Here is a 25725-nt window from a genome sequence, read left to right on the forward strand (position 1 = left end):
AGGCGAAGCGCCAGCGGAGCGTCACGTTGCCGTGCGTCGCTCGAAGCGAAGCAGTAGCAAAACGTCACGTGCGTTGCTCGAAGTATACACTTATAGATACTTACTGGTAATTAGTCTCGAGCGGTGTATCCTCGATAGCGACATTGTCGTGTCCGCTAGCGGTGCTTCGCACACAGTAGTTCGTTTTTTTAGCATTAGAAAGAACTTCATAGAAGGTAAGCGATCTTGACAAGTCTTTTAATCGAAAAACGCTTTTTAAAAATCAATAACTAATTACTTAATGAAAGCAGAAGAATATAAATGATCGTATTAGATTCATAATTGTTACATATTTGCCGTAACTTATTTTTTTAAATGTGTTTTTCAATTAAAAGACACATCAAGATTGTTCACCTTATTTCTGATGCTAAAAAAAACGAACTATATATGTAGTACGTGGGTGATTCTCCGGCGAGTGGCTGAAAGGCGAAGCGCCAGCGGAGGGTTACGTTGCCGTGCGTCGCTCGAAGCGAAGCAGTAGCAAAACGTCATGTGCGTTGCTCGAAGTATACACTTATAGGTACTTACTGGTAGTTAGTCTCGAGCGGTGTATCCTTGATAGCGACATTGTCGTGTCCGCTAGCGGTGCTTCGCACCCAGTAGTACGTGGGTGATTCTCCAGCGAGTGGCTGAAAGGCGAAGCGCCAGCGGAGCGTCACACTGCCGTGCGTCGCTCGAAGCGAAGCAGTAGCAAAACGTCACGTGCGTTGCTCGAAGTATAAGGTACTTACTGGTAGTTAGTCTCGAGCGGTGTATCCTTGATAGCGACATTGTCGTGTCCGCTAGCGGTGCTTCGCACCCAGTAGTACGTGGGTGATTCCCCAGCGAGGGGCTCGAAGTTGAAGCGACAGCGGAGCGTCACATCGTCGCCTTCGCGCGCGTCGTGGCTTTCATCTTCGGCGCCCGCCCAAGTGACCGCTGGAACAAAGTGGAGTTGTGTTAAACAATTTGCATAATAACTATTAAGGGGCCCACATACCAGTTCGCCGGACGATATCAGCCTGTCAAAATCGCAAAAGGTGATAGTTCCGAACAACTGATAGGCTGATGTTGTCCGGCGAACTGGTAATCTGTGGGCCCCTTTATATGTGGAGGAACACAAATTATTGACCGAAGCGTTAGGTGTCCGTTTCAGCTGATGCAAATTTGTTGTTTCCTCACCTCATTTTGGCTGGTAGGTAAGTGATGTTTTTGAATGATAAATATTACGTTAATTTTATTTGTAATGTAATATTTTATTTTATATTAGGTATTCCCAGTTAGTATTTTGCTTTCGTTGCTGTGGCGTTTGTGGTGAAAAAATATGTATTTCACTCGCTAGCAAGGTTTAACTTTCATGCCTTGAAACCTCACATACGCTCAATTTTGAAATGTTTCGCTTGCTCGGGTATATCAATAGTAAGTAGCGCGAGAAGTTAAACAACTACTTTGCCCCATGGTAAAAACTTTTATTGGCCAATCAGAACTTTTTTTATAGCGGAAAAGCCGCGCGCGGGTTACCTATAAACATTTTACCTATACCTACTACGGAGAAGGGATACGTTTCAGTGATACGTTTCAGATGAGTGTCAGTCATATGTTCCGATTTTCTAAGTCAAAAATATATTGAGAGCTTCGTCTATGCATGTTCCGTCGCTGAGTTTCAAAACGTACTGGGAAACAGGCTATCTGCTTCAGCTGTTTAATTTGAGGCTACAACATCTTTAGTTTGGTTACTACATAGAGTTAGACCAAGACAAGTCTGTAACGATTTTGATAGCACACACAGTGCAAGTGTTATTTATACGTCATAATTTCATAGAAGTTTGACGTATAAAATAATACTTGCACTGCGTGTGCTATCGTTGCAGACTTTTCCAGGTCTAACTCTATTTCCTTTCTACATATTACCGACGCTTCGCCGATACAGTGTTATGTAGTAAAGAACCAATTTTTCGGGTCGCCTATTAGTACCTATTCGCAGCTGTGGGTCTCACACCTTCGTAGACCTTTTTGCCCTTTTCCGTGAGTACAAATTTATTTTATTAGTTTATATTCCCCTTTTTCTGTACTGAGTTGTTGTCATGGGTTGTCATTAGAATTTTCCCGTTCCGTTTTATTTTATAAGATTTCATTTAACCCTTTACCAGGCTAAGAGATACATATTTCCCACATACGGCACTTCAAACATCATTACCTACTGTTGTATTTTCGATGAGTTAAGACTGACAATAAATTGTCATTTTTGAAATGTCAGCCTAGTTAACTTGAAATGTTTGTTTGTAAGCTAAAAGCAATTTTGCAAGCTAAATTAGATCCACTTCCCATTATTCGATTTAGCTGAAACTTCACATACTTACATATACGTAAAGTTGGGTGACAATGCAACATTATGGTACCATCGAGCTGGTCTGATGATGGACACAGGTGGCCGTAGGAACTATGTGATAAAACAACGCAACCTAGTTGTGTTTAGGTTTGATAGTATTGTCTGTATAAGTTAGTTTCCTGTTGAAAGAAAAGTACAGTCAGTGATAAAAGCTTGTAGTTCATCAAAAATTGTCTGTGTTAGCGTTTGCTTGTTACAATTATTATTGTTTAATAAAATAAAATAAAACCTATTTTATAAATTGCCATCACGGATATGCCTTTCAATTTGTTGAAAAGCATAATCATACTTTGTTGATCATGCCTCCCATTCATTATTAAATGGATTCCTGTAGCTTTGACACTTATGTGGATAAAATGCAACTTTGAAGAATGAAGAGAGCCTTTCCTCTGGCGTGGTAAAAAATATTTACTCACATAAAATTGGTAGAAAAACAGAAACAAGAAACAAGGCGAGCGCAAGTTCAAAACTGAAATATTGAAAGGTATTTCCGCAATAATAGCACCATTGTTTCACAGGTGTTGCTCTCCGAAAATAGCTCCCAAGCTGCAATTTCGATGCATCTGCCCTGTTGCTTTAGTTTTATGTTGCCTGAAAACTGGCTTTCTATACCCTTACCATTAGCGAGTAGCTCCTCGTTTTATTAAATCACATGTACAACTGTGTCTATCGACAGTATTTTTCCTCTCGAAACATCGATAAACAAAGGTGATGATGATGGTGATGATGATGAAACAAAGGTAATAAGATAAATTCCCGATAAACCTGATTAACAGTCCGCCGGACGGTATCGGCCTGTCAGTTATTCGGAACTGTCAAAATTTTGTTCTAACTGACAGGCGGATACCGTCCGGCGGACTATTAATCAGTGGGCCGGACTGTTAACGCGAGTCATCCTTATAAATGCGAATTAAGAGCCAACAAGAGTGGTCATTTCTCCATACAAACGTACTCGACTGTTTCCTCCGTGGGTTTTGATGCTAGAGCAATGATTTTTTGAACACAGATTAATATTGTCATAATCTATGTCGGACCGTTTTTTTTTTTTTTTTTAAGGCGCTAGAGCCCTTCAAAAATGGCCAAAATAGCCTAATTGACTATGCCGCAATGAGAGGCGTAGTATTCAAAACTGATATCAATTAGCCAAAAAAGCAAAAGGGTCCGACACAGATCATTTCATAATCATTTAGATTTCCAAGTTTGGTTATGATTGGTTAAGTTTTGGAGGAGGAAACAGTCAAATACGAAACCTCAATTATTGAGATTTTTACGCAGGATTTTTCGCCTAGTCCTTATCTTATCTAGTTTTAGGGGCCGCTTCCGTTAGCGAGATGGGTGCAATCAACCAGGGATCGGATACCGGTATTTTTGTATGGGAACGAAAACGGTAATTTTTCGTTCTTTGTTAATTATTTCATTTCTAATTGGGCAATCTAATTATACGAAATCGTTACCTAAAAACACAACCGAGTATACATTTCGAGTATAAAATAATTCGAAAAATATAGTTATTTCGAAGTTTTTGCAAAAATCCGGTTCCGATCCATGCAATCAACATCAAAGATAGTGATGACCAAAGTGGCTAAATATATCGGGATACATCCTTATTGCCGTCACTATCTATTTGATGCTAACTGTAAGTACTTACATACACTGCGAGTGAACTTGGTAATCTCTAATTACATTTATTGAGACGGACGGGTACAGTTTTGGGTTAGGTTTAAGGCTCCGTCACACAGGCGCGTTTTGCGGAAAACGAAACCTTTAGCTTGGTTGGAACCTTTAGCTTGGCGAAAGCTTCCAACCAAGTTTTACCAAGAGGTCGTACACGCTAGCGACTACGTTAGTAGTAATTAATCGAAGTACCAATTAGCTGTGTGTGAAATGCCCGACGCTGAAAACTTATAGACTGACCAAGTCTCCAACGATTTTGATAGCATGCGCAGTGCAAGTGTTATTTACACGCCATAATAAATAAGAAATAAATATTATAGGACATTCTTACACAAATTGACTAAGTCTCACAGTAAGCTCAAGAAGGCCTGTGTTGTGGGTACTCAGACAACGATACCTATATAATAAATACTTAAATACCTACATAGAAAACAATCACGACTCACAGTCATCATACAAATAAATGCCCTTACTGGGATTAGAACCCAGGACCATCGGCTTCACAGGCAGGGTCACTACCCACTAAGCCACACCGGTCGTCAAGAATTGATTTCATAGAAGTTTGACATTTAAAATAACATTTGCACGGAGTGTTCTATCAGAATCGTTGTAGACTTATCTTGGTCTAAATCTACTGTATTTTCAAACTACAGTACATACGTCACACGTCCCATTTATGCACAGGCGCCATTTTGGTTAAAGCTATCCACTATACTTTTTATAGATGTGGGAATTTTTGGTATTTTATTTCTACTCATCACGAGCTCTTTCGATCCTAATAGGAGAAAAAACTGTCCCAAAATTTGCATATTTTTTTCGTACGTTCCGTTCCGTTGCCGTCATACCGAAGTGGAATGGAATGGTGACGGAATGGAAATAAAAATCTTGCGACAGTTTTTTTTTTACATATGATGGAAATAATAGAAATAACAAAGGTTTAGGTATCAAATATCCGACCCAGCCCCTATTTTCTAGACGTTTAAAGTGCATATTCACATTATGTATTATGTTTGAAGTCCTTTTGGCCGCTCCGATATACCTAAGGGGGATTGTATGAGCTAAACGACTACGGTCAATAAGTATAAACTCATGGTAAGGGAAGCCGAAATATTGCTCCGTAACATCAAGAAAATGTTTTCAGCTTTTGAATAAATCGCGGTTTCATGTATAAATTTAATACTTTATTGCCTGTTTGGAGGACTTTAATTAACTTTTGACCACCAGCTGGTAAAGGCTCTCTTGATTGTTCAAAAACTGACGAGAAAATTGTATTTTTTCCCACATGTGGGCAACCTGATGCTAATTTTGAGTTGTTTCCATTGTTGACTGGTTGAATGGGGTTGGCAACTGTCAAACGTTTGCATAGATGGCGCCATCATAGCTTGCCCCTTTTTCTATGAGATTTGGCTTAAAGAGCTGGCATCCAGGGTATTAAAAAAACAAAAAATTTACACAATTCTAGGGATTGACAGGGCAAGCTATGATGGCGCCATCTGCTAAAAACTTCCACCGGCCAACCCCATTGACTTTTGAATGATAAACATTCATTTGGAATTTGGTTTGGTTTGATTTTGTTTGGAATTTGACACATAGTATTTTCCTCGCGTTGGTGTGGTGAAAATTGTGAAAAACTTCGTGTTTTACTCCGTGGCAAAATTGATTTAACCCGTGCCTCCAAGATTCCTCCGGGCCTTCAAAATTGCATACTTTTTTGAGTGTGAATGGGTCCAAATTGTGCGTCCATGTCCTAGTGAGTATTATATTCTTTGGTCCATGTTCGCTAGCGAGTAGGTACCATAGACAAAACTGCAAGTTCATATTCATCATCTCAGCCATAAGACGTCCACTGCTGAACATAGGCCTCCCCCTTGATGGGGGGTGAATGCCATAATCGCCACGCTTGGCAGGCGGGTTGGCGATCGCAGTCGAGTACACCGAATTTGAGGGACGCTGCTGCCCGTCCACCGGTGGTCTTGGACGTAGTTTAAGGACATACCCGGGTCCCCTAAGTTCATATTAAACATATGAAAGGTAAAGATAACGCCGGGCTTTCGTTGGTGCAGTTACTTTATTTATTTTAATATCCACATTATTGTGATAAATTGCTCATTTGCTATCTATTTTACTAGATTTTGTTATAAAATTCAATTTGACATAATCCCTATTGATGTTACGCTCTCATTTTAAACGACTACGTTAAACTTGGTATGAACTTAACGTAGCATAATATCTATGATTTTATGTATGGTACTAATGTTGCGTTATGCAAAGAAAATAGAGCGAGTAGAAATATTGTATGTAAAACTTCTACGGTAAAAACTAACACGTAAAGAGTAGGTAATTGCATAATGAAAAACCCAATAAACAGACCCAGAGTCTCAAGTCATTAAATTTAATGGTTGGGTTCATTTGATGCAATCACTTCTCGATTTGTTATCGCCTATGGTTGCGTCATATTCCGTTTGGTTTGATATGTCGAGGAATAAGATCCGAGACGCACGATTGAAATATAAGAAAACGTGCAGTGACCCCTTGACCAGAGAGCTGGCCTGTATTTCGCTCAGCGGATAAGCAGGGGCAATGCGGTAGACATGTGTCATTGTGTCTAGTCTAGTGAATGATTTAAATAAACTATATCTTTTGATTGAAGTCACTCGCTTTTCAACTCACTCATGATTTAATTCGCTCAGTGGCCCATCTATGTCACTGTTCCTTGTTCGATCTTTTCCACTCATGATTCGAATGAGCCGGCTGATAGGGTGTCCTGAAAACATGGCGGCATCGTATCGCGTGATTTGCCATCTTGGTCGCACTTATGGCTGTGTGTATCTGATTGATTGACATCTCTCTCTACTCACTCGTGAACAATATAGTCTACAGATCCACTGAGCGAAATGTATATCAACGCTAGCGAAAGATATGAATCAATCTTTTCAACTCATTGAAGCGTTTTGCGCATCTCTACAATGCGGCCAGCCTTCTGGGCACCCTATACCAAGCGATCAGGACTAGGAACAATTTTTTATTTATAAGTTTATTATTTAAGTTTTTTTATACGTTTCTACCCATTTGTGTTTTGTTAAAAAGAAAATGAAATCGGTGACGAAATCGTAACAGAAAGAAGCGGTATGTAGGTATTACTCGTATCTCGTACAAAAGAATTTCTTGGAACATTTATTGAAAAGGTAGTGTTTCGTATATAAGAAATAGTTTGTTTCATAACAATTTCAAAAAAATAATTTTATTTAAGTAATGTAAAGTTAATTCTAAGGAATAAAACTGGTATAAAACCAAATCAGCCAAAAATATCTATGTCTGTATATTGAGACTTGAGACTTTGTTTCTGTCAATCTCTCATTGGATACCATTAGTAACACCCAATATCCGCCAGGGCGGCGCCACAGTCGTGAGTTTTATACAAAAACACTAACGTTAAGTTCGTTACCGTGACACCCATTCCCAGTCGTCGCAAGCGCCGATATTCCAAACGCTTATCAAACGCACACTAGCCAACCTCAGACTGCCCAATTTAAGCGCGCTCGTTAACTGTTAAGGATCGCTATAGCACGGTAACGCTGGTTTATCCAAGTGTTCGACTCACAGTTGTGTGTGTGCGTTAGGAATGCGCGCAGGCTTGGGCTGGGTCAATGACATGACTCGTGCGCAGCCTGCTACCGATTAGGGACACCATTATCTGCGCCCGGCTCGGGATACTCACCTTTTATTTTTACTCTCCTAAGGAATTTGAGTTCTCTACCATTTTGTACCATATTTGATACCTCGCGGGCAGCGGCTTTTATACTGATTGTTACTGTGACAAGGTACGAAATGGTATAAACAATTAACTTAACTATTCAATCTTCTCAATCAATTCTCAATAGGGATATTTATTTTCTTCTTCAAACTGTCAAATCGATTTAAGCCACTATGGAATTTTATATGAAACACAGAACATGTGACGTCACGGTCATGTTACCTATTCTCTATAGTTCTGCCAAATGTCTAGCTATCACGGTTCATGAGTAACAACCTGGTGACAGACAGACGGACGAACGGACAGACGACCAGCTGAGTCTTAGTAGGGTGTCATTCTGAATCCCTAACAACGTTTGTCCTAAAGTCACTTGCCCTAACTGGATTGTCCTAATGGGCACAAGCCCTAACGATCAATTGTCATAACGATTATTTTCCATAATGTAAGGTTCTGAAAAATGGTTAGGTTTTAGAACTTGCTGTCACATAATGTAGGTTAGGTTAGGGTTAGAACTGCGACCCTCACAAAAGAAAATATGCTTAATAACATTAGGATAAGTAATCAATAACTAGGGAAACCAAAATTTGGGTTTTTAGTGTTAGGACAACTGATCATTATGACAAACAATATTAGGGAATGCAAAGATAGGAGAAAAGACTTTGGGGATTCGGATATAGATCCGTCTTAGTAATAGGTCCCGTTTTTACCATTTGGGTACGGAACCCTAAAAACCGAATACGAAATTTATTCGAAGCAATATTAATAAATACATATTCGAGCTACAAAGTATCGTTGAAGTATTTAGAACGAACGAAACGTCGTTTTTTCTCAAATATAGAAATTTTGATATTCTCAACAAAACAACAAGCAAAAGTTATATTATGAATTTGATACAAATTTGTAGGTATATATAGTACTTACATAATTCATTGCTCCGAAACTTTTCTGATTATTGAGTGGAACAAACTTTTAAATTAAGGAAATATTTGTTTGAAGTGTTCGTAAAGCAGGCCACTGACGAGCCTTGCAAATGGATGCCGTTACAATGGATTCATCCAAATGGACGGCATCCTAATATTATATTAAACATTGTACGTTTTTGACACTCACGGACCGATTTTGGATTGCAGCCACGCTGTTTGGACTGTTGGAAGGCTCGTCAGTGGCCACCTTTAGTCTACGAAAATATCTCGGTTTAATAATTGTTTGTTTGTTTTATTATCATATTAAATATATTTTCTTTTACGACACAATTATGCAGAAGAATGAACGTCAAAATAAAAGTATCAGTTCGTAACCATTTTAGTCGAAGCTGATTTGAATCATTAGTGAGAATAGGGTATTTGACTGTATTTAAAATTAATTATTTTACACCATGCATGAAATGAAGCACTTGTAGATTAACAGAAAAACGTGAACAGCAGTTATTTTTAGACACACTTTCATTTTTTAAAACCGTATAAAACTATAAAGAGTAGGTAATTTGATTGTGACGTCACATGCTAGTGTTTCATATAAATTCCATACTAGAAAAATGGTTTTGACAGTTTGAAAAAAGAAACTGATTTCTCTATAGACTATAATTATAGCCGCACCAATAAAAGTCTGCAGCGGATTTGATAGCCCACGCAGTGTAAATGTTATGTATACGTCATCATTTCATACAAGTTTGACGTTTAAAATGACACTTGCACTGCGTGGGCTATCAAAATCGCTGCAGACTTTTTACGCTCTGACTATACTCGTAGTAATCAAATACCCTATTGATAGGAAAGTGGGGCGCTATACCGAAAGATCAAGGAAACGAGACATCAAAGAATGTCATGCATGATGTGATTACGTCATCTTAACACGACTTAAACGTTTAGGCCCACTTGCACCATTCTACTAACCCGGGGTTAACCGCTTAAACCTGGAGTGACCATGGTTACCAGTACAATTTGACACTGGGTCAACAATTTAACCGGTTAACCCCAGGTTAGTGGAATGGTGCAAGTGGCGCTTAAAGACTTTAAATTATCACACGGTTACTTACTTATTGATTGAATTTCCTCGTTTTTAAAAGAATGTTAAACACTTATCGATCGCGTTTTTCATAAACGTCTGTCCAGTTTAACATTCATGCTTGTTAGAAAGATAAAAAAATAACAGAGGTTTGCTAAGTTTCATGAACAAGGGGGTTAGTTTATTCTGCGAAGCCCTCCTGGCCCCGTATCCGTGGAAATCCGAAACGGACGGGAGCCCTACTTAGCGACCGTGCAAGTGTGCAGGCGTGCCGGTCCTATCGCGCCAGCACGCCCACAACTAACCTTGGAACTGTTTGCTAAGTGGTATACGAAATTACATGAAATAGCTACAGTCAGCAGCAGAAGTTGCTAAGCGGACCAGATGTCCAAAATGATCTTGACGCGAATTGTTAAGAGAATAAGAGCGTGCATGTCAAGGTAATTTTGAACGCTAGCAACTTCTGCTGCTGACTGTACTTGCCCGATTTATATTTTGTGTCGATTGTTATGCACAGAATACGGAACTCTTCACCAAATTTTATCAAAATCTGACGTAAAAAAAACGGCCCACTACCAGTGTGGCAAGGCACTGACATACTCTAATATTTCTAATGCATTGCATTCTATGCATCTCGCTCGTACTGACATATTATTAGTGCGAGCGAGATGTATAGAAATAAATTACGATCGTAGACGTAACGTGTTGACCCTGTCAGTGACTCGTGGTACGGGTACTGGTGTATGTGTCATGAATAAACTTATAACGGTTTTTGTATTGAAACTGGAGCTGCAATTTTACACAAAAGTTTACTGAATAACTCCAATTTTTTCGTGTTTTGTTCGGCGGCACGTTTGCAGATGATTTGATCGTCATACATCCGGTGTTTGACGTACCTATGTATATAAATTGTTTAACGTTTTTGTACAAACATATCGACGTTTAAATATTTTCGAACTGTACCTACACATTTACAACTAGCTGCCCGAGTCGAACTTTGAGATACGTAAATTAATAGATCTAGAGACGATATGGATTAGATACGTCAGAGACGATATGGATTAGATACGTCAGAGACGATATGGATTAGATACGTCAGAGACGATATGGATTAGATACGTCAGAGACGATATGGATTAGATACGTCAGAGACGATATGGATTAGCTACGTCAGAGACGATATGGATTAGATACGTCAGAGACGATATGGATTAGATACGTCAGAGACGATATGGATTAGATACGTCAGAGACGATATGGATTAGCTACGTCAGTGTCAAATGTGACGTGTCTTCAAACAAAAACGTCACTTTTGACACTGACACATCTAATCCATATCGTTTCTAGGTCTTTAATTCACGCACGGATCGAATATTTCGGGCGTTTATAGTACATTGTGTATTAAGGGCGGGAAATAAGAAATTACGAACGAGTGTCAATTTTAAGCCCGACGCGAAGCGAGGGCTTAAAATGTTCACGAGTTCGGAATTTCTTTACCGCCCGTGGCACACACAATGTTTTTCATCACACTTGTAAGGAAAAAAAGGAGAATTAATAAAAACAAACTTCTGTATAAAACACTTTTCCGCCCTAGGGCGAAAATTTCAATTTCCCGCCCGCAAGCCCTACGTGTAAATAAGTGTTTTTCATCACACTTGCTCGGAAAAGATTTTTTCCGCCCTAGGGCGAAAATTTCAATTTCCCGCCCGCAAGCCCTACGTGTAAATACATCTTTTCCGAGCAAGTGTGATGAAAAAATTATTTCAAGCGCAATAGTACAATCAAAAACGTCACTTTTGACACTGACACATCTAATCCATATCGTTCCTAGTTATAGGTAATATTTGACGGGGGTATCTTAGTTCGAATCGGGCTGTTATTCAGTATTGTAAATCATATTATAAGTTTTCACAAAGCTCGCTTAAAACTTAGATACCTATAAAGCTCGTCACAGACGGGTGCATACCTATATCGGTAGATACTGACAGATATCTTAAGAGTATCTCCTGGTATCTCTAAGCACCACATACGTCAACTATACTTAAATATATATGGCACTCTATCTAGCACCTAAATTATGAGAGGCATCTAAGATAACAAAATATTATACATTACAGCTTCGTGTCCACGACTCTGTCAAATAGTACCAACACCAACGTAAAAGATATAAGACACGGCATCTGCCGATATATTATCGTTCCGTCTGTGAAGGGGCTTAACTGGGTTAGTTATCTATCAATGTATGGAGGTAGCACCCTAAGTTCTATTTCTGTATGAGCATTAATATTTGGGTCTACAACACAAAGTTCGCAAACTCCACAGACAACGGATAGAACTCGGATTGAAACGGCGCGATTCGGGAAATTAGTTTAGAGATTCACTAGATATGAAATAGTAAAGATATGTGACGTTCCACGGCAAAAGGTACCTTATGGCCGTTGGTGCTTAAGTACGCTATTATTAACACCGCTCCAATATTATTGCGGCGGTCATAAAGGTACCTTTGCCGTGGAACGTCACACATTTTTACTATTTCATATCTAGTGAATTTCTAATTCATTTGCCGAATCGCGCCGAAAGCCAGAGAAATGTGTCGACGCCTCAAGATAGACCCGTCAAACCGGGTAGAGTCAGGCAGAGAAAAGTTTGCAGTGATTTTGATAGCCCACGCACTGCAAGTGTCATTTTAAACGTCAAACTTCTATGAAATTATGACGTATAAATAACACTTTCACTGCGTGGGCTATCAAAATCGCTGCAGATTTTTCTTGGTCTAACTCTAAGTACAACACAAAGTTCGCAGACTCCACACACAGACAACGGATGGATACAAACAGTGTTGGCCGAAACGTTGGAATGCAATTGACCATTCTTGACCATTAACAAGTACAAATTGAACCGTCAACTGTAACCGTCCATTACCGTTTACGGTTCAATTTGTAATGGTTAATGGTCAATTGCAATTAACGTTCGGCCAACACTGGATCTGGATACAACTCGGATTGAAAGTAAGAGAAATGTGTCGACGCCTCAAGATCAAGACCCGTCAAACCGGTTACACACGTGCGCGTGCGCGGGTTTCGTTCGCCGGAGTTGTCTGTGCTTAGAATAGGTCATTGGAATATTTGAACTCTAACTTTGAGCTTGAGAGGATAGTGGAAGCTTCCACATACACACGTAGTCATTTTCCTCTCTGGATATTTACATTATAGAACTGTGGTTTTTTTTTACACACAAGGTTACAAACAAAAATTACAGTATGTACTTACATATGTATTGAGTAATTTATGTATATGGTGGATTGACTATAGATACATATACATATAGGAATTAGACTCCATATTTTCATATAAATTTGTCATTATGACATTTATGACGTTGCAACACTTTATCATTGCAAATGCCACGCAGAGTTAGCTTGGTCCGACTCTAGTGACTTAAAGGTGACTATTTTACAAATACATACTTTAACGTTCTTTATAATAAATAAATTAAGAGAAGAATAATTATTACACGACTATAAATTTTTCGCAAAATTAAAGAACAAGTAAGTACTCATATTATAAGGTAAAGTGGGGTAAGAGAGACTAAATATCAGCGGGATAAGACTATCACTTGTATGGAACACCCATACTGTTGGTCTTGCCCCGAGCAAAATAAACAATGTTAGTCTTACCCCACCTTACCTTGTCAGTCTTCTCTTTTAGAAGAGCGTAAACATGACAAAGTGTATAAGTAGGCAAAGTTGCGTTCATGTGTGCGTATGTTATTATGTGTGCCCAGTTAGTAGGCCACCGAAATATTTCGAGAGGCTGCCTCGGCTCGTCGGCGCTCGAGCCTCAGTGTTGCCAGTCGACATTCAAAACATGCCAGACGCGAGGCGAAAATTTGCTAAAATACAAAATTATACAGAGATTAAATAACTGATTTGCAAGACCGAAGTGATCCCATAAGTGTTCCGTAAACAAAGTTTTGTACGGAACACTAAAAATTTGGAAGTGTAGCCTTAAAACGATTTTGACACTGACATATTTGCTAGAGTGTGCGTAACTTTCTATGCAATGCATCTCGCTCGTACTGGCCTATTAGTGCGCGCAAAATATAAAGTTACGCCTAAGTTTATTCCGTGCTCGTGGTTATGTTACCTACTCTATAATACGAAAAGGCAAAGTATCACTTTCAAAAAGTACACAGATGGCAGCAACTTTGGGTGTAAGGCAACTTCAAATCTTGCTAAATGTAGCATAAAAGTTTCCAAACTGGCAACCCTCGCCCACACCCTCACAGCAATTACCGCGTTACGTGACTTTTCGTTTTTAATTTCTTCACGTTTAAAGCATCCGTGATTTTTCTCTAATTACGTCTGTGAAACTTTTAATAAAGTTGTACTTTGCTTTTAGTATTTTTTTCTTGGATTTCTCTAGTGTGCGAGGGGGATCGATATACACGTGTTTACTTAATGTCTCGCTTACACACCAGAGTGGCGTGCGGACATGCATCAGTGATATCCGCAGTAAAAGGCGGGATGCCTGTTTGCAATGTTTGTATGTAGGTATTTACATACATACATATATTATATGTTCGCCGTACGGGTCAAATCTTGCAAGCTTAAAATTGAGCTGAAACTTCACATATCTATCTATAATACCTTTAAACGAGAAATTCTTGTATATTTTATTTATATGTATACCTATATTATGATGTTTTATGATGTTTTCCGTGCATACCTCGGTCTCCCAGATATTTTACATAATGTAAATTGGGTGACAATTCAATATTATGAGCTGATCTCATGATGGACACAGGAGATGGCCATAATAATAATATAGCCTTTATTTCTCTTTTAAATACATATTTACATTAAAAAGATATTTAATAATTTTAATTTTGTTTTATTTTTATTGAGGTGCCCAGTGTCGGGCAAAGGCCTCGTCCAGCTCCTTCCAGACTGTCCTGTCCTTAGTCCGGAGATGGCCATAGGAACTTAAAACTTAAACTGTGATAAAACAACGCAACCTAAATTGGGTGTGTCATAACATAATTGTCTCGACGAGTATTCGTTACCTGTTACCTGAAAAGTACAGTCAGCGATAAAAGCTTTGATGAAAACTTATTTTTTCTTTATATCTTCTCGGTAAGTTAATTAGTAATAACTTATATAGCTTTACTAATTTGTTATTTCGTGCCGAATGGTATAAACCCTTCGTTCCACACAATGCGGACAAGTGGGTACTTACGAGAGCTTTATAGGCTATAAAAGGAGTGAATTGCCTCAAAGTTCCGATGCCTAATAGACTTTAGTAGGTACCGGTCACCGCCATTATTAAGCAATCAAATAAATAATTATTTTAGAACGCTTTTAATGTCTTTACCATTTTTAGTGTTCCGTACCCAAAGGGTAAAAACGGGACGGGATTACTAAGACTCCACAGTCCGTTTGTCCGTTCGTCTGACTGTCACCAGGCTGTACTGTATCCCATGAACCGTAACAGATACAGTTGAAATTTTCACAGGTGATGTATTTCTGTTGCCGCTATAACAACAAATACTAAAAAGTACGGAACCATCGGCGGGCGAATCCCTGTCTTTCTTTTTAATAGATACAACAGTCAAAACATATTTCCAGGTTTAACCTTTCGTCCGTCAAAGAAGTCAACTGACGATGCGGCTGCAGCCCAAGAGTTAAGCCAAACTAAAGTTGGCAGCGATTATGATAGCCCAGACTCTACAAGTGTTATTCATGTCAAACTTCAATGGAATTATGACGTCTAAATACTAAATAACACTTGCACAGTCTGGGCAATCAAAATCTCTGCCAACATAGCTTGGTGAATAGAATCAGGCGTTACTTTGCGGAAATCCATATTAATTAAAACCAAAATATTACTTTGCTAATCCGCGTAAAAAGATAACGTGCTACTTAGTCAATCAGTGCTAACCCGTTATACTTACTAGCGTATTTTTTGACGTCCGGCAACAGCTCCTGAGGATGCCTCGTAGAGAGGCGAAACACGTGTCGAGTATTATTCTTTTGGTGGTGGTTTGTTATATTTCTTTGCGTATTTATTTTTGCGGTCGGTGGGAGGGTGGGAAAATTAATTGCATGCAAAAAATACGCTAGTAAGTATAACGGGTTAGCACTGATTGACTAGCACGTTATCTTTTTACGCGGATTAGCAAAGTAATATTTTAGTTTTAATCAACATAGCTTGGTCTAACTCTATCAACCTTCGAGCATTCTGGACAAGGCGCGTGCGATTTGCATTACATAGCCAGCCATTATCTAAATCGCATGACATTTGTTGCAATGTCTGTAGAAGCCTTGAATCAGGTCTATGACATTTGTTGCAGTGTCTGTAGAAGCCTTGAATGAAGGGGCCCACTGATTAAAAGTCCGGTATCGGCCTGTCAGTTGTTCGGAACTGTCAAAATTTTGTTCTAACTGACAGGCCGATACCGTCCGGCGGCGGACTGTTAATCAGTGGGGCCCTTGAGGGGCAAATGAGGCCATCATTTTTTACTGGTAACAGCGTCTGTTAAATCCAAAATGCGAGTATCAACCTCTTTGATCCCTAGACGTCATTATAATATTTGTTTATTATAGAAATACAAAATGTAGCAGACCTAAGAATAAGAGAGAGGCTTGTTAAAATTAGGCAAGGTCAACCGGGTTATATGCGATTATTGTCTCTGTTTGAATGATTATTGTCTCTGTTTGAATGATTATTGTCTCTATTTTGAAACAACGAGAATTATGAGAGCTGCTGTCTATCTAGTGATAGCCTGAGATACTTAGAGAATAAAGCCGCACACACACAGGCGAGTTTTCCGAGCCAGCCGTGAGCGGGGCGCGCCGCTTTTACATACATATAAAACGCTCACGCCCCGCTCGGAAAACGCGCGACGAAACCTTACAATTTGTAGTATAAAATATGGTTATTTCGATGTTTTCGCAAATAAGCGGTTCCGATCCCTGGAATAAACCGCAACATAAAAAGCGTTCTGACCAATCGTAAAGCGAAATACCCATAATTGCATTTACCCTGGTTGACCTTATATGGCGTTTTAGAGGTACCACATTGTAAGTTAAAAACGGAATAAACAGGTTTAAAAAACCATAAGGCTCCGTCACACAGGAGAGTTTATCGGGCGGCGCGTGAGCGTGCCGCTTTTACATTATACCGGGTGTGGCCTGTAACACGAGCAAATAATTAATAATTGTACTCCTCAAACAGTGACACTTTTGTTCAACAACTTTTAAAAATTATAAAGTATTTAAGATTTCCTATTTTTCATAAAACATTAATATTATCTTCAATGGACGCCATCGCCATGCCATATCATTTGTGATTGACGTTGCTTGTCATGCCTTAAACATAACAAAATTCGCAATACATTGCGTCTTAGAATAAATTTTAAAGTGTATTAAAAATGAAACCATAAGTTATTTTTAAAAGTTGCTGAACAAATGTTGGTCAGTTGAGGAGTACAGCCTACAGTTAAATTTTTTGCTCGTATTACAGGCCTCACTCGGTAGAACGCTCACGCCGCGCTCACATCCCGCCCTGAAAACGCGCCTGTGTGACGACGAAACCTTTATAGCTCATCCACAGTGAGCTCAACCAAGAATGGCACATAGGAAATTACGTAGGAAATTGCATGAGGTGCAGCGCTGTTGTTTCAGGTAAATTTGTTGACTTGATGCGATCGGTTACATGTTGTGACTGTGACGGACGGACGGACGGACGTATAAACATCAGGTAATGGAACAGTGGTGGTTGGCTCATAGCGGACTGGCCTACCGCTAACCTCTCTATTCGTTCGTCTATTTACTAGAGATGCCACATATACATACGGTAACTCGGAATAGTAACCGGTAACCGGGAATATTCGACCTATTCGGCTACTTTACCGAATACTTAGTAAGTAATGTGTAATATTGGGCCGAATATCTTCTGAACCGACTTATGAAGAAATAACTGATTTGCAAGACCGAAGTGATCCCATAAGTGTTCTATGAAACAAAGTTTTGCACGGAACACTAAAAATGCACATAAAAGTGTAGGTACCGCACACCACTGTTTAATATTTCAAATAACAGGTAGTATATTCTTGGAAAATAGTTTAAATGAAGGTTTTTTGAGGTTTTGTTGCTTGCAAATGGTTTTATTGTTATCTAAGGTTATATATATACGTCTTATAGAGCGTAGTGACACATTGTGGATTGGCTTCACTATAATTACACGGTGTACCCTTGTTTTGCCGACAAACTATTCATCGAATATTATTTCATAGACAACGATTCATCGAAACGTTAGTACTAGTAATATTGTTTGGCGTTATTTTGTTTCATATACTATTTATTTGAATTTTTCTTACTGCGTAGAAATACTATTCAACGAATATTACTTGATCACTAATTCGTTTCAAAATATTTTAATTGGCACAACTACTAAACATCGCAATTCATTTGTTCGACGTATTACTTTAAATACATTTTTATATGTCGTAAGTACATTTTTCTGTTATAAGAATTTTAAATTTAGGTTAGGTTAGAACTACGACCCCACACAGAAACGAACGGCTATCAAAGTCGGTTTAGGTTAGGTTAGAACTGCGACCCCACACAGTAACGAACGGCTTTCAAAGTAGGTTTAGGTTAGGTTAGAACTGTGACCCCAGACAGAAACGAACGGCTTTCAAAGTAGGTTTAGGTTAGTTTAGAACTGTGACCCTACACAGAAACGGACGGCTTTTAAAGTAGGTTTAGGTTAGGTTGGAACTGCGACCCCACACAGAAACAAAAGGCTGTCAAAGTAGGTTTAGGTTAGGTTAGAACTGCGACCCCACACAGAAACGAACGGCTATCAAACTTATCAAAGTAGGTTTAGGTTAGGTTAGAACTGCGACCCCACACAGAAACGAACGGCTTTCAAAGTAGGATTAGGTTAGGTTAGAACTGCGACCCTACACAGAAATGAGCGGCTTAAATTATACCTATTTATAATTTGGCTAAAATGAAAACGGCAGCCTTGTTTCGATAAGAACTATTACAAATTGAAGTAATTTTATGCGAAAGAAATTTTATTAAATACAATACAACATGAAATAAGAAAACCCGTAAAGAAATACCACGGTATAAACTATATACGAAATAACTCAAGTACCAATTAAAAGTCCCCGATTTAAATTTACTAGTATCGATTCTGCGACGCAATAACTTCTCGATGAAATGAAAATACTTGAAACGTTGTCTTCGAAATAACATTCGATGAAATGTCTGTCGGCAATTCAAGGGTAAACCTAATTACACACACATTAGTTAATGAGCCAGAAAACTTAAATCTTAGGAAACATTGTCCCTTGTAGGCGACCTGTAGGGCTAAGATGGTCGGCTCTTCATGGTTGATCACCATGGCTATCACGTTCTAATAAATATGTAAGTGCGAGAGTGACGCATGGCATGACAGGTGATAAAATGCGACCATGATACCGCTTCTGTGTTCATGTTTTCATAATAGACTCAAAATGTACCTACACATATTCGGTATTTGGCTAAAAACCACTATTCGTAGCGTCTCTGCTACTTACCTACCTCTCTATTGCTCTTGCATACGCGGCTATTAAAGAGACGGCCCCGCTGAGCGCCGAAAGGAACGTGATACGTGATGCAACGTGAGCTTCACAGGGACAATTTTTGGTTTGCTTTCGTTTTTTTCATCATATCGAAATATGACGAAAAAAACTTTATTCACTAATAAAGTTCCCTATTCTGTACAATTAAGCGCAAATAATTCATGTCATTAACAGGTCCAACGCGATTAAATTTCATTATTTTACATTTGAATAAACGTCGGAAAAAAGGAAAAATTATGAAATTTAATCGGCTTAGCCTCGTTAGTGACTTTAATTATGTGTTCATAACGCAAGAGTTTAAAGTGTAATAATACACATACATTTTCGATTTAAGCTAGTTATTTTTTTTTTTGTAATACCACTGTATATATATCTTGTTTGTTTACTTAAATAAATGATTTATCATTCAAAATAATACATATCAGCGCAATTTCCTGTTACGAAAACGTAAGGAATCTTCGTAATTTAAAGGATTTTAAGTAGGGATGTACCGACTAGTCGCCGACTAGTCGGGAAAGCCGACTATCCGGCCACATTTGTAGTCGGCGATTAGTCGGCGACTAGTCGGCAAAAATGGCCGATTAGTCGGCACTTTATTAGTGAAAGAAAAACAGAAAAAATTAAACCAACAGTCAATATTTAGCATATTATGTCTATTTTACCAAAATACCTATTCAGGGTGTGAAAACTTTTGTTCATATAATTGACCGTTTGATCGTTATCGTATGGTGGTGGTGGCTGGTGTTTTCTTCTACAGGTTGATCTCAACTGATTCTCGTGTAATTTCATGGCCAAGTTCTATACTTAAAGGATTTTATTATAATTCAGTTTTTATTAATGTTATTGCAAATTTTAGAGACTTATAAACAGGGCACGTTGCTCGTAAAAACGCTGACCACAGGGGATAGGTTCTTAACTGGCGACTACGTACGAGAAATAGAGCCTTGGAAATACCTCCTACAAGTTGTACCTACTGACGATCTGCTCAGGATCGCAAAATAAAAGAAAGACAGAAATTGAACGAGGATTCCTGTAATAGGTCTTTGAACCTGTAGAGAATACCTTTTAGCCAAGCTAATATATGAATTGCGCAACCAAAAGAGCAAAACTATTGTTTTTCACCTAAACTTATACGAAACTAATAATCTGGCCGACTAGCCGACTAGTCGGCCGACTAATCGGCCATTCGAGCGCCGATTAGTCGGCTAGTCGGCTAGTCGGCCAAATCAATAGTCGGTACATCACTAATTTTAAGCTAACTTGGTATTCTGTGTTTATTACACCCAGAATTAGGAGCACTTCAAACAAAATTACTAAAATCGTCATGAAAGAAAACCATTTGCGATAAATTCTGTACCAGGCTTCAGTAACCTACACTCTGAGTCAATTTTGAAACCTAGTTGGTTAGGTTACTATAGAAACGAGGTCGGTTTGTTCAGTGGTTTATGAGCACACAGGCAAAGTGAAGGTTCGTACTTGAATTCCCTTGCTGGCGTGTCCGTACCCACATAGTGCTACGAGCGGATTCGACATCATTGATATGATTATTGCTGCTTTTACCGACTCGGTCCCATGTTGCCTGTTGCTTTTACTTTCAAGGACTTCAAGGTACAAAGGTTCGCGGTAAAGTTATTTTATTTACGATACAAGTGCGAAAAATATGATTCGCAACGAGTACCGAGTTTCTAAACACGACCTAAGGGAGTGTTTTAAATCGACACGACCGATCATAACGTAACAGTAACAAATAAAGTAGAGATTTTCAAATCTTAATGTAGCTCCAGATTTTACAATAGGTATAGAAACTTTGTACAATTTTCTAAGTATAAATAGGTAATTCTCGTATTTAAATGTTAAAGCCTTACACCAACAATTCATAATAATCATATTAAATAGGTAAGTATCTCCAGTTCCATGACGTGCAATTATATTTTTAGTTTTCCGTGAAATTTTAAAAACACGAGCGGCTGAAACCATAAAAATAACCATCGATAGGATTACATGGAAAAATTGAGTCCCTTTTTTCACGGAAAAAGCAAAGTGCCTATCGACGAACTAGAATAGGAGAGCGGAGAGCTCTGAAATGACGGCGCGGGAACTGTGCGGCAAGCGAATCAACTGTGAACGTTGTAATGTTAAGGTATAAGTAGAATTTTATTTTAGCCAATCAAAAGTTTTATTGACCAATCATGTATCTTTTAATAATGGGAAATGGTGTATCAGTTAATAGGGTAACATTCAAAGCTGCGAACAAGCAATATTTTTTTATAGAAACGGGGCAACTTTCAGTGATATTAGCGACCCGCCCCGGCTTCGCAAGTGTTACACAAAATTAATACCTAAACCTTCCCCCATAAGGCACTCTATATTGATACTCGAAAACCGCATGAAAATACGTTTAGTTTTTGAGTTTATCGCGAACATACATACAAATAGATAGACGCGGCGAGGATTTTGTTTTAAGTATAAAGTGTAATAATAGTGATGTCAATGATAACTGTCAGACATAATTCATTCATAATGAACCGTTTTTCGAAGACAAAAGTGTATTATGAGTCGAAAGCGCAGACTAGTATTTGAAAATAAAGATTGATGCCATAGTTAAACTGAATAATACTAATAAAACGATCATTATTATCACACCGCCGCGGCCATCAGCCACGTGTTTACAAGACAGCTGCGTCAGTCCTGCGGGTATTATTCTTACGAAGTGCGAACATTATCAATTTATCATATGCCGGGACTACCGGGAGGGACACCAGGGATTGTCACGTGATGCACACGTATACATGTGATAACAAAGAGATAAAAAACTTTAATGAAACCTTTCTTTCGTGTAGTTTTTTTTATATAAGTTCTATATTTATATTAATAACTTACTCTACATATTTTTTTACCTCTATCACTCGCCATTTCCTATTTTATTACAAGCTTTTATTTAATTTGTAAGTATGTATGTTAGTGTGGGTTTAGCATACATAATGTAAATCGGGTGGCAATACAATATCATGATGGCATGGAGCTTATCTGATGACGGAGACAGGAGGAGGCCATGGGAGCTCTGTGATAAAACAACGCAAATTTTGTGTTTAGTGTTGATAGAATTGTCTCGATGAGTATTAGTTGCCTGTGGAAAGAAAAGTACAGTACTGACGCAGAATAAATAATAGTACTGGGTACAGAAAACTCACTCTCTAACAAAACGCGTCTGTTACATCAGGACAGATATGACTGCTAGGTGGCAACAGCGCCACGCGTGGCTTATGGCAAACCCCAAAATTGGGGTCGAACGGATGTACTTTTAGCTACCTGTAGCAAAGCGACGAAATCGCGGAGTGAGACACGCCTGGTACTGATAAAAACTTTTAAACAAAAATGTATTTTTGCCAAAAACTTATTTATCAGTGGACACCTTCAGAAACAATGTCACTGTCGTTATCTTCTAAGGAAACACTTACGTATATTAATGAAACTCCGTGATATTGCAACCATTTGTGATTCTTGACATTGATACTTTTGCTCATCTTTCATTACATAAGCAAACATTTTTCCATTCTCCCTGAGTTATTACACTCATTCTTTCCTTCGCTAAACTTTCTAAAACTTGTAATATACTCCATATTCATTGAAACATTTTTTTTTGGCAACATCCTTTTTACAATTCTCACAATATTTTCAATTAGATTAAATTTGAAATGATGTGACTACTTGAATGATTAAAGTTAAATGAAAGAAGATTTATTTTATTACCTACCTACATAGTTTCGTTCCCGAATCTGTTGTTCCTAAAATATATGAGGCAACTTTCGGTCAACAAACAGCATTGTAATTTGGCATTGTAGGTAACATAGAAATATATATATCACCACACCAGCTCGGAGAGGCTTACTTTTCACTTCAAAACCTGATAGCAAAGTCGCATTTTATTCACATGTGAGGCAAAGTAATCAAATGCAAGTTTTGCGTTGTTGTTGTTGTGTCTATCCGTTTTAGAAGTGCCTTTCCGAGCTGGTGTGGTGAAAATAACTATTACACTAGCCAACAGGTCGTTTTGTAACAACATAATCGGTTTTAGGAAATCAACCTTTTCGTTTCTTTATTACTACTATAAGTTCAGTTATTTTTTGAATTACTCAATGAGTTCGGCTAATTATTTTTTTAGTGTACCTATTAATTTGATAAACCATTATACTATACCGAAATGCTATATCTAACAGAACTAGACGTAGTTTAATCCAATTACTAGTGTCACCAGTGTACCTATTTACCTACACTGTAGACGTTACCACAGGCTTTGGCAAATGTTTGATTTCGTAGGTTAATCCGAGTCGGGCTTCGCAAATTGTTTTAACTAACCAAAGCCTTATCCTCGAGTAGGCAATAGCTGGTACAACATTTCCTGGGAAGGTAAATACTGGGCATGTGTCGATCACGAGTGAGTGAGTTAAATGAACTGTATCATTTGTCTGAACTCACTCACTCAGTGCAGATTCACCTCGCTCATTTCGCTCACAGTAACTCATCTATCTCAGTGTTCCTTGCACGCTCTTTCCCACTCATGATTTGAATGAGCCGGCCGAGCGTGACGAGCAAGTGATCGAGTGAGACGATGCGAATAGGATTCGGACCGCTTCGGAAGAATTCGGAGGGTGTCGGGAAAACATGGAGGGTATCGCGTGATTCGTCAACTCATGAAACGAGTCAAAGATTTTCACGTTTCACGATATGCCTAGTGATTTCACGATATGCCTGATCTTATGATCGGCCTCCGACATATATATTTTAAGCAGTTTTATGTATCTATTTTTTTACTTAAAGGTCTGTACTAGGGAATGCAATCCCGCATGAGGAACTCAATCCCGGTATTCCGCGGGATTGCCATTTTAAGTCCCGCGGGATCCCGGTATTTGCGGGATCCCGCAAGTTAGTATACAATTTTACGAATTAGTACTAAATATGAAGGTTGAAAACAAAAAGTAAACTAAAATTAGAAATAGTACATTTTGTATTAAAGGAATACGGTATAATGACAGTAATCAAGAATTTAAGAACGTGTGTAAAGGCTTAATTAACGCGATTTCGTAAGTCCTGTACCACTCGTGGCACACACAATATTTTTCATCACACCTGTGAGGATAAAAGAGGGAAAACAATAAAAAATCTGCCTAATTTCGGACGTACCTACATAACAAAATTCCCTGGGTACAAAATTAAGATTTACGGACCGCGTCGCCTACGTAAAATAACACCTTTTACGAGCAAGTGTGATGAAATAAATAGACAAATTCGGGTAAAATGCTCTTCCGTGTCATTACCCCTTTCCTCCGTAGATGCATTTAGGCTCCGTGAAGAATTTTCGCCATTAGGCACGTGCCCGAGCCTGTGCTCCTTGTAGTAACACGTAAGAACCACGTCGCTCTTCGATCCCGCAAATCCCGCGGGATCCCGCTTAATTTACGAGCGGGATTAATCCCGTAAATTGCATGCGGGATCCCGGTATTTCGGGATCCTGGTATCCCGGTATTGCATTCCCTAGTCTGTACGTAAGAACGTAATTCATAGAATACTCATAAAATTTAATTATTACAACAAGCAATACGAAATGACAACTTTTAAAGTCCCATTAGAACTGTTCAAGAACTTGCATGCAATATTCGATACATTGCTAATTACAATGAATTCAGTCCATCGGCTAAATACCGCTATGTAACGAAAATCGCATGCAACTGCGTGCCGTCCAAAAGAGTAATAGTACTATCAGTTTTCTTTTTGCGCCAGCCGTCGTATTATGGATGACTTTATCTATCTTTATCCACGTGATAAAATAACTGTCACTTTTAAACACATACACAGTACATAGAAAGTGACGGACACCGTTTTATCACGCTGTCGCGTAGACAAGAACGACCATCAGTACCTACCAGACGTTAGTGGAGTATACCCGGCACAAATACGAGCCGCACTAAGTGCTTCTGTTGTCACTCCGTAAATAAAGGAGAGATCCGAATTAGGGGAGGCCAAATTCGCATCCAGATTGGCTATTGACACTTTGACAGCCTTTTGACCAATATTTGCATATCCAAAGATGTATCACACGAAATTCAAAGCATGGAGGGTACTTTGACTGCCTCAGCCACAACAATTCCCTTCGGATTCAGATTAAACCAGAATTACTGCTGTATTGTCGCGCTGCATTACTACTGCAGTAAGCTGCCTACCTCATTACTGCCGCTAATGTCATATTTTATAT

The 25725-nt window shown here is 38.7% G+C and overlaps 1 protein-coding gene across 1 annotated transcript in view; it reads right to left on the reverse strand.

Annotated features, from left to right (window-relative positions):
- LOC134675069 (hemicentin-2) overlaps nucleotides 1-25725 on the reverse strand; it is a 225935-nt gene that overhangs the window by 93441 nt on the left and 106769 nt on the right. The window contains exon 2 of the mRNA XM_063533259.1: nucleotides 771-957. Within this exon, the coding sequence (XP_063389329.1) occupies nucleotides 771-957 (187 nt within the window). The remainder of the gene's footprint in view (nucleotides 1-770; nucleotides 958-25725) is intronic.

Source organism: Cydia fagiglandana, chromosome 1 (assembly GCF_963556715.1).
Source record: "Cydia fagiglandana chromosome 1, ilCydFagi1.1, whole genome shotgun sequence".
NCBI classification, from domain to species: Eukaryota; Metazoa; Arthropoda; class Insecta; order Lepidoptera; family Tortricidae; genus Cydia; species Cydia fagiglandana.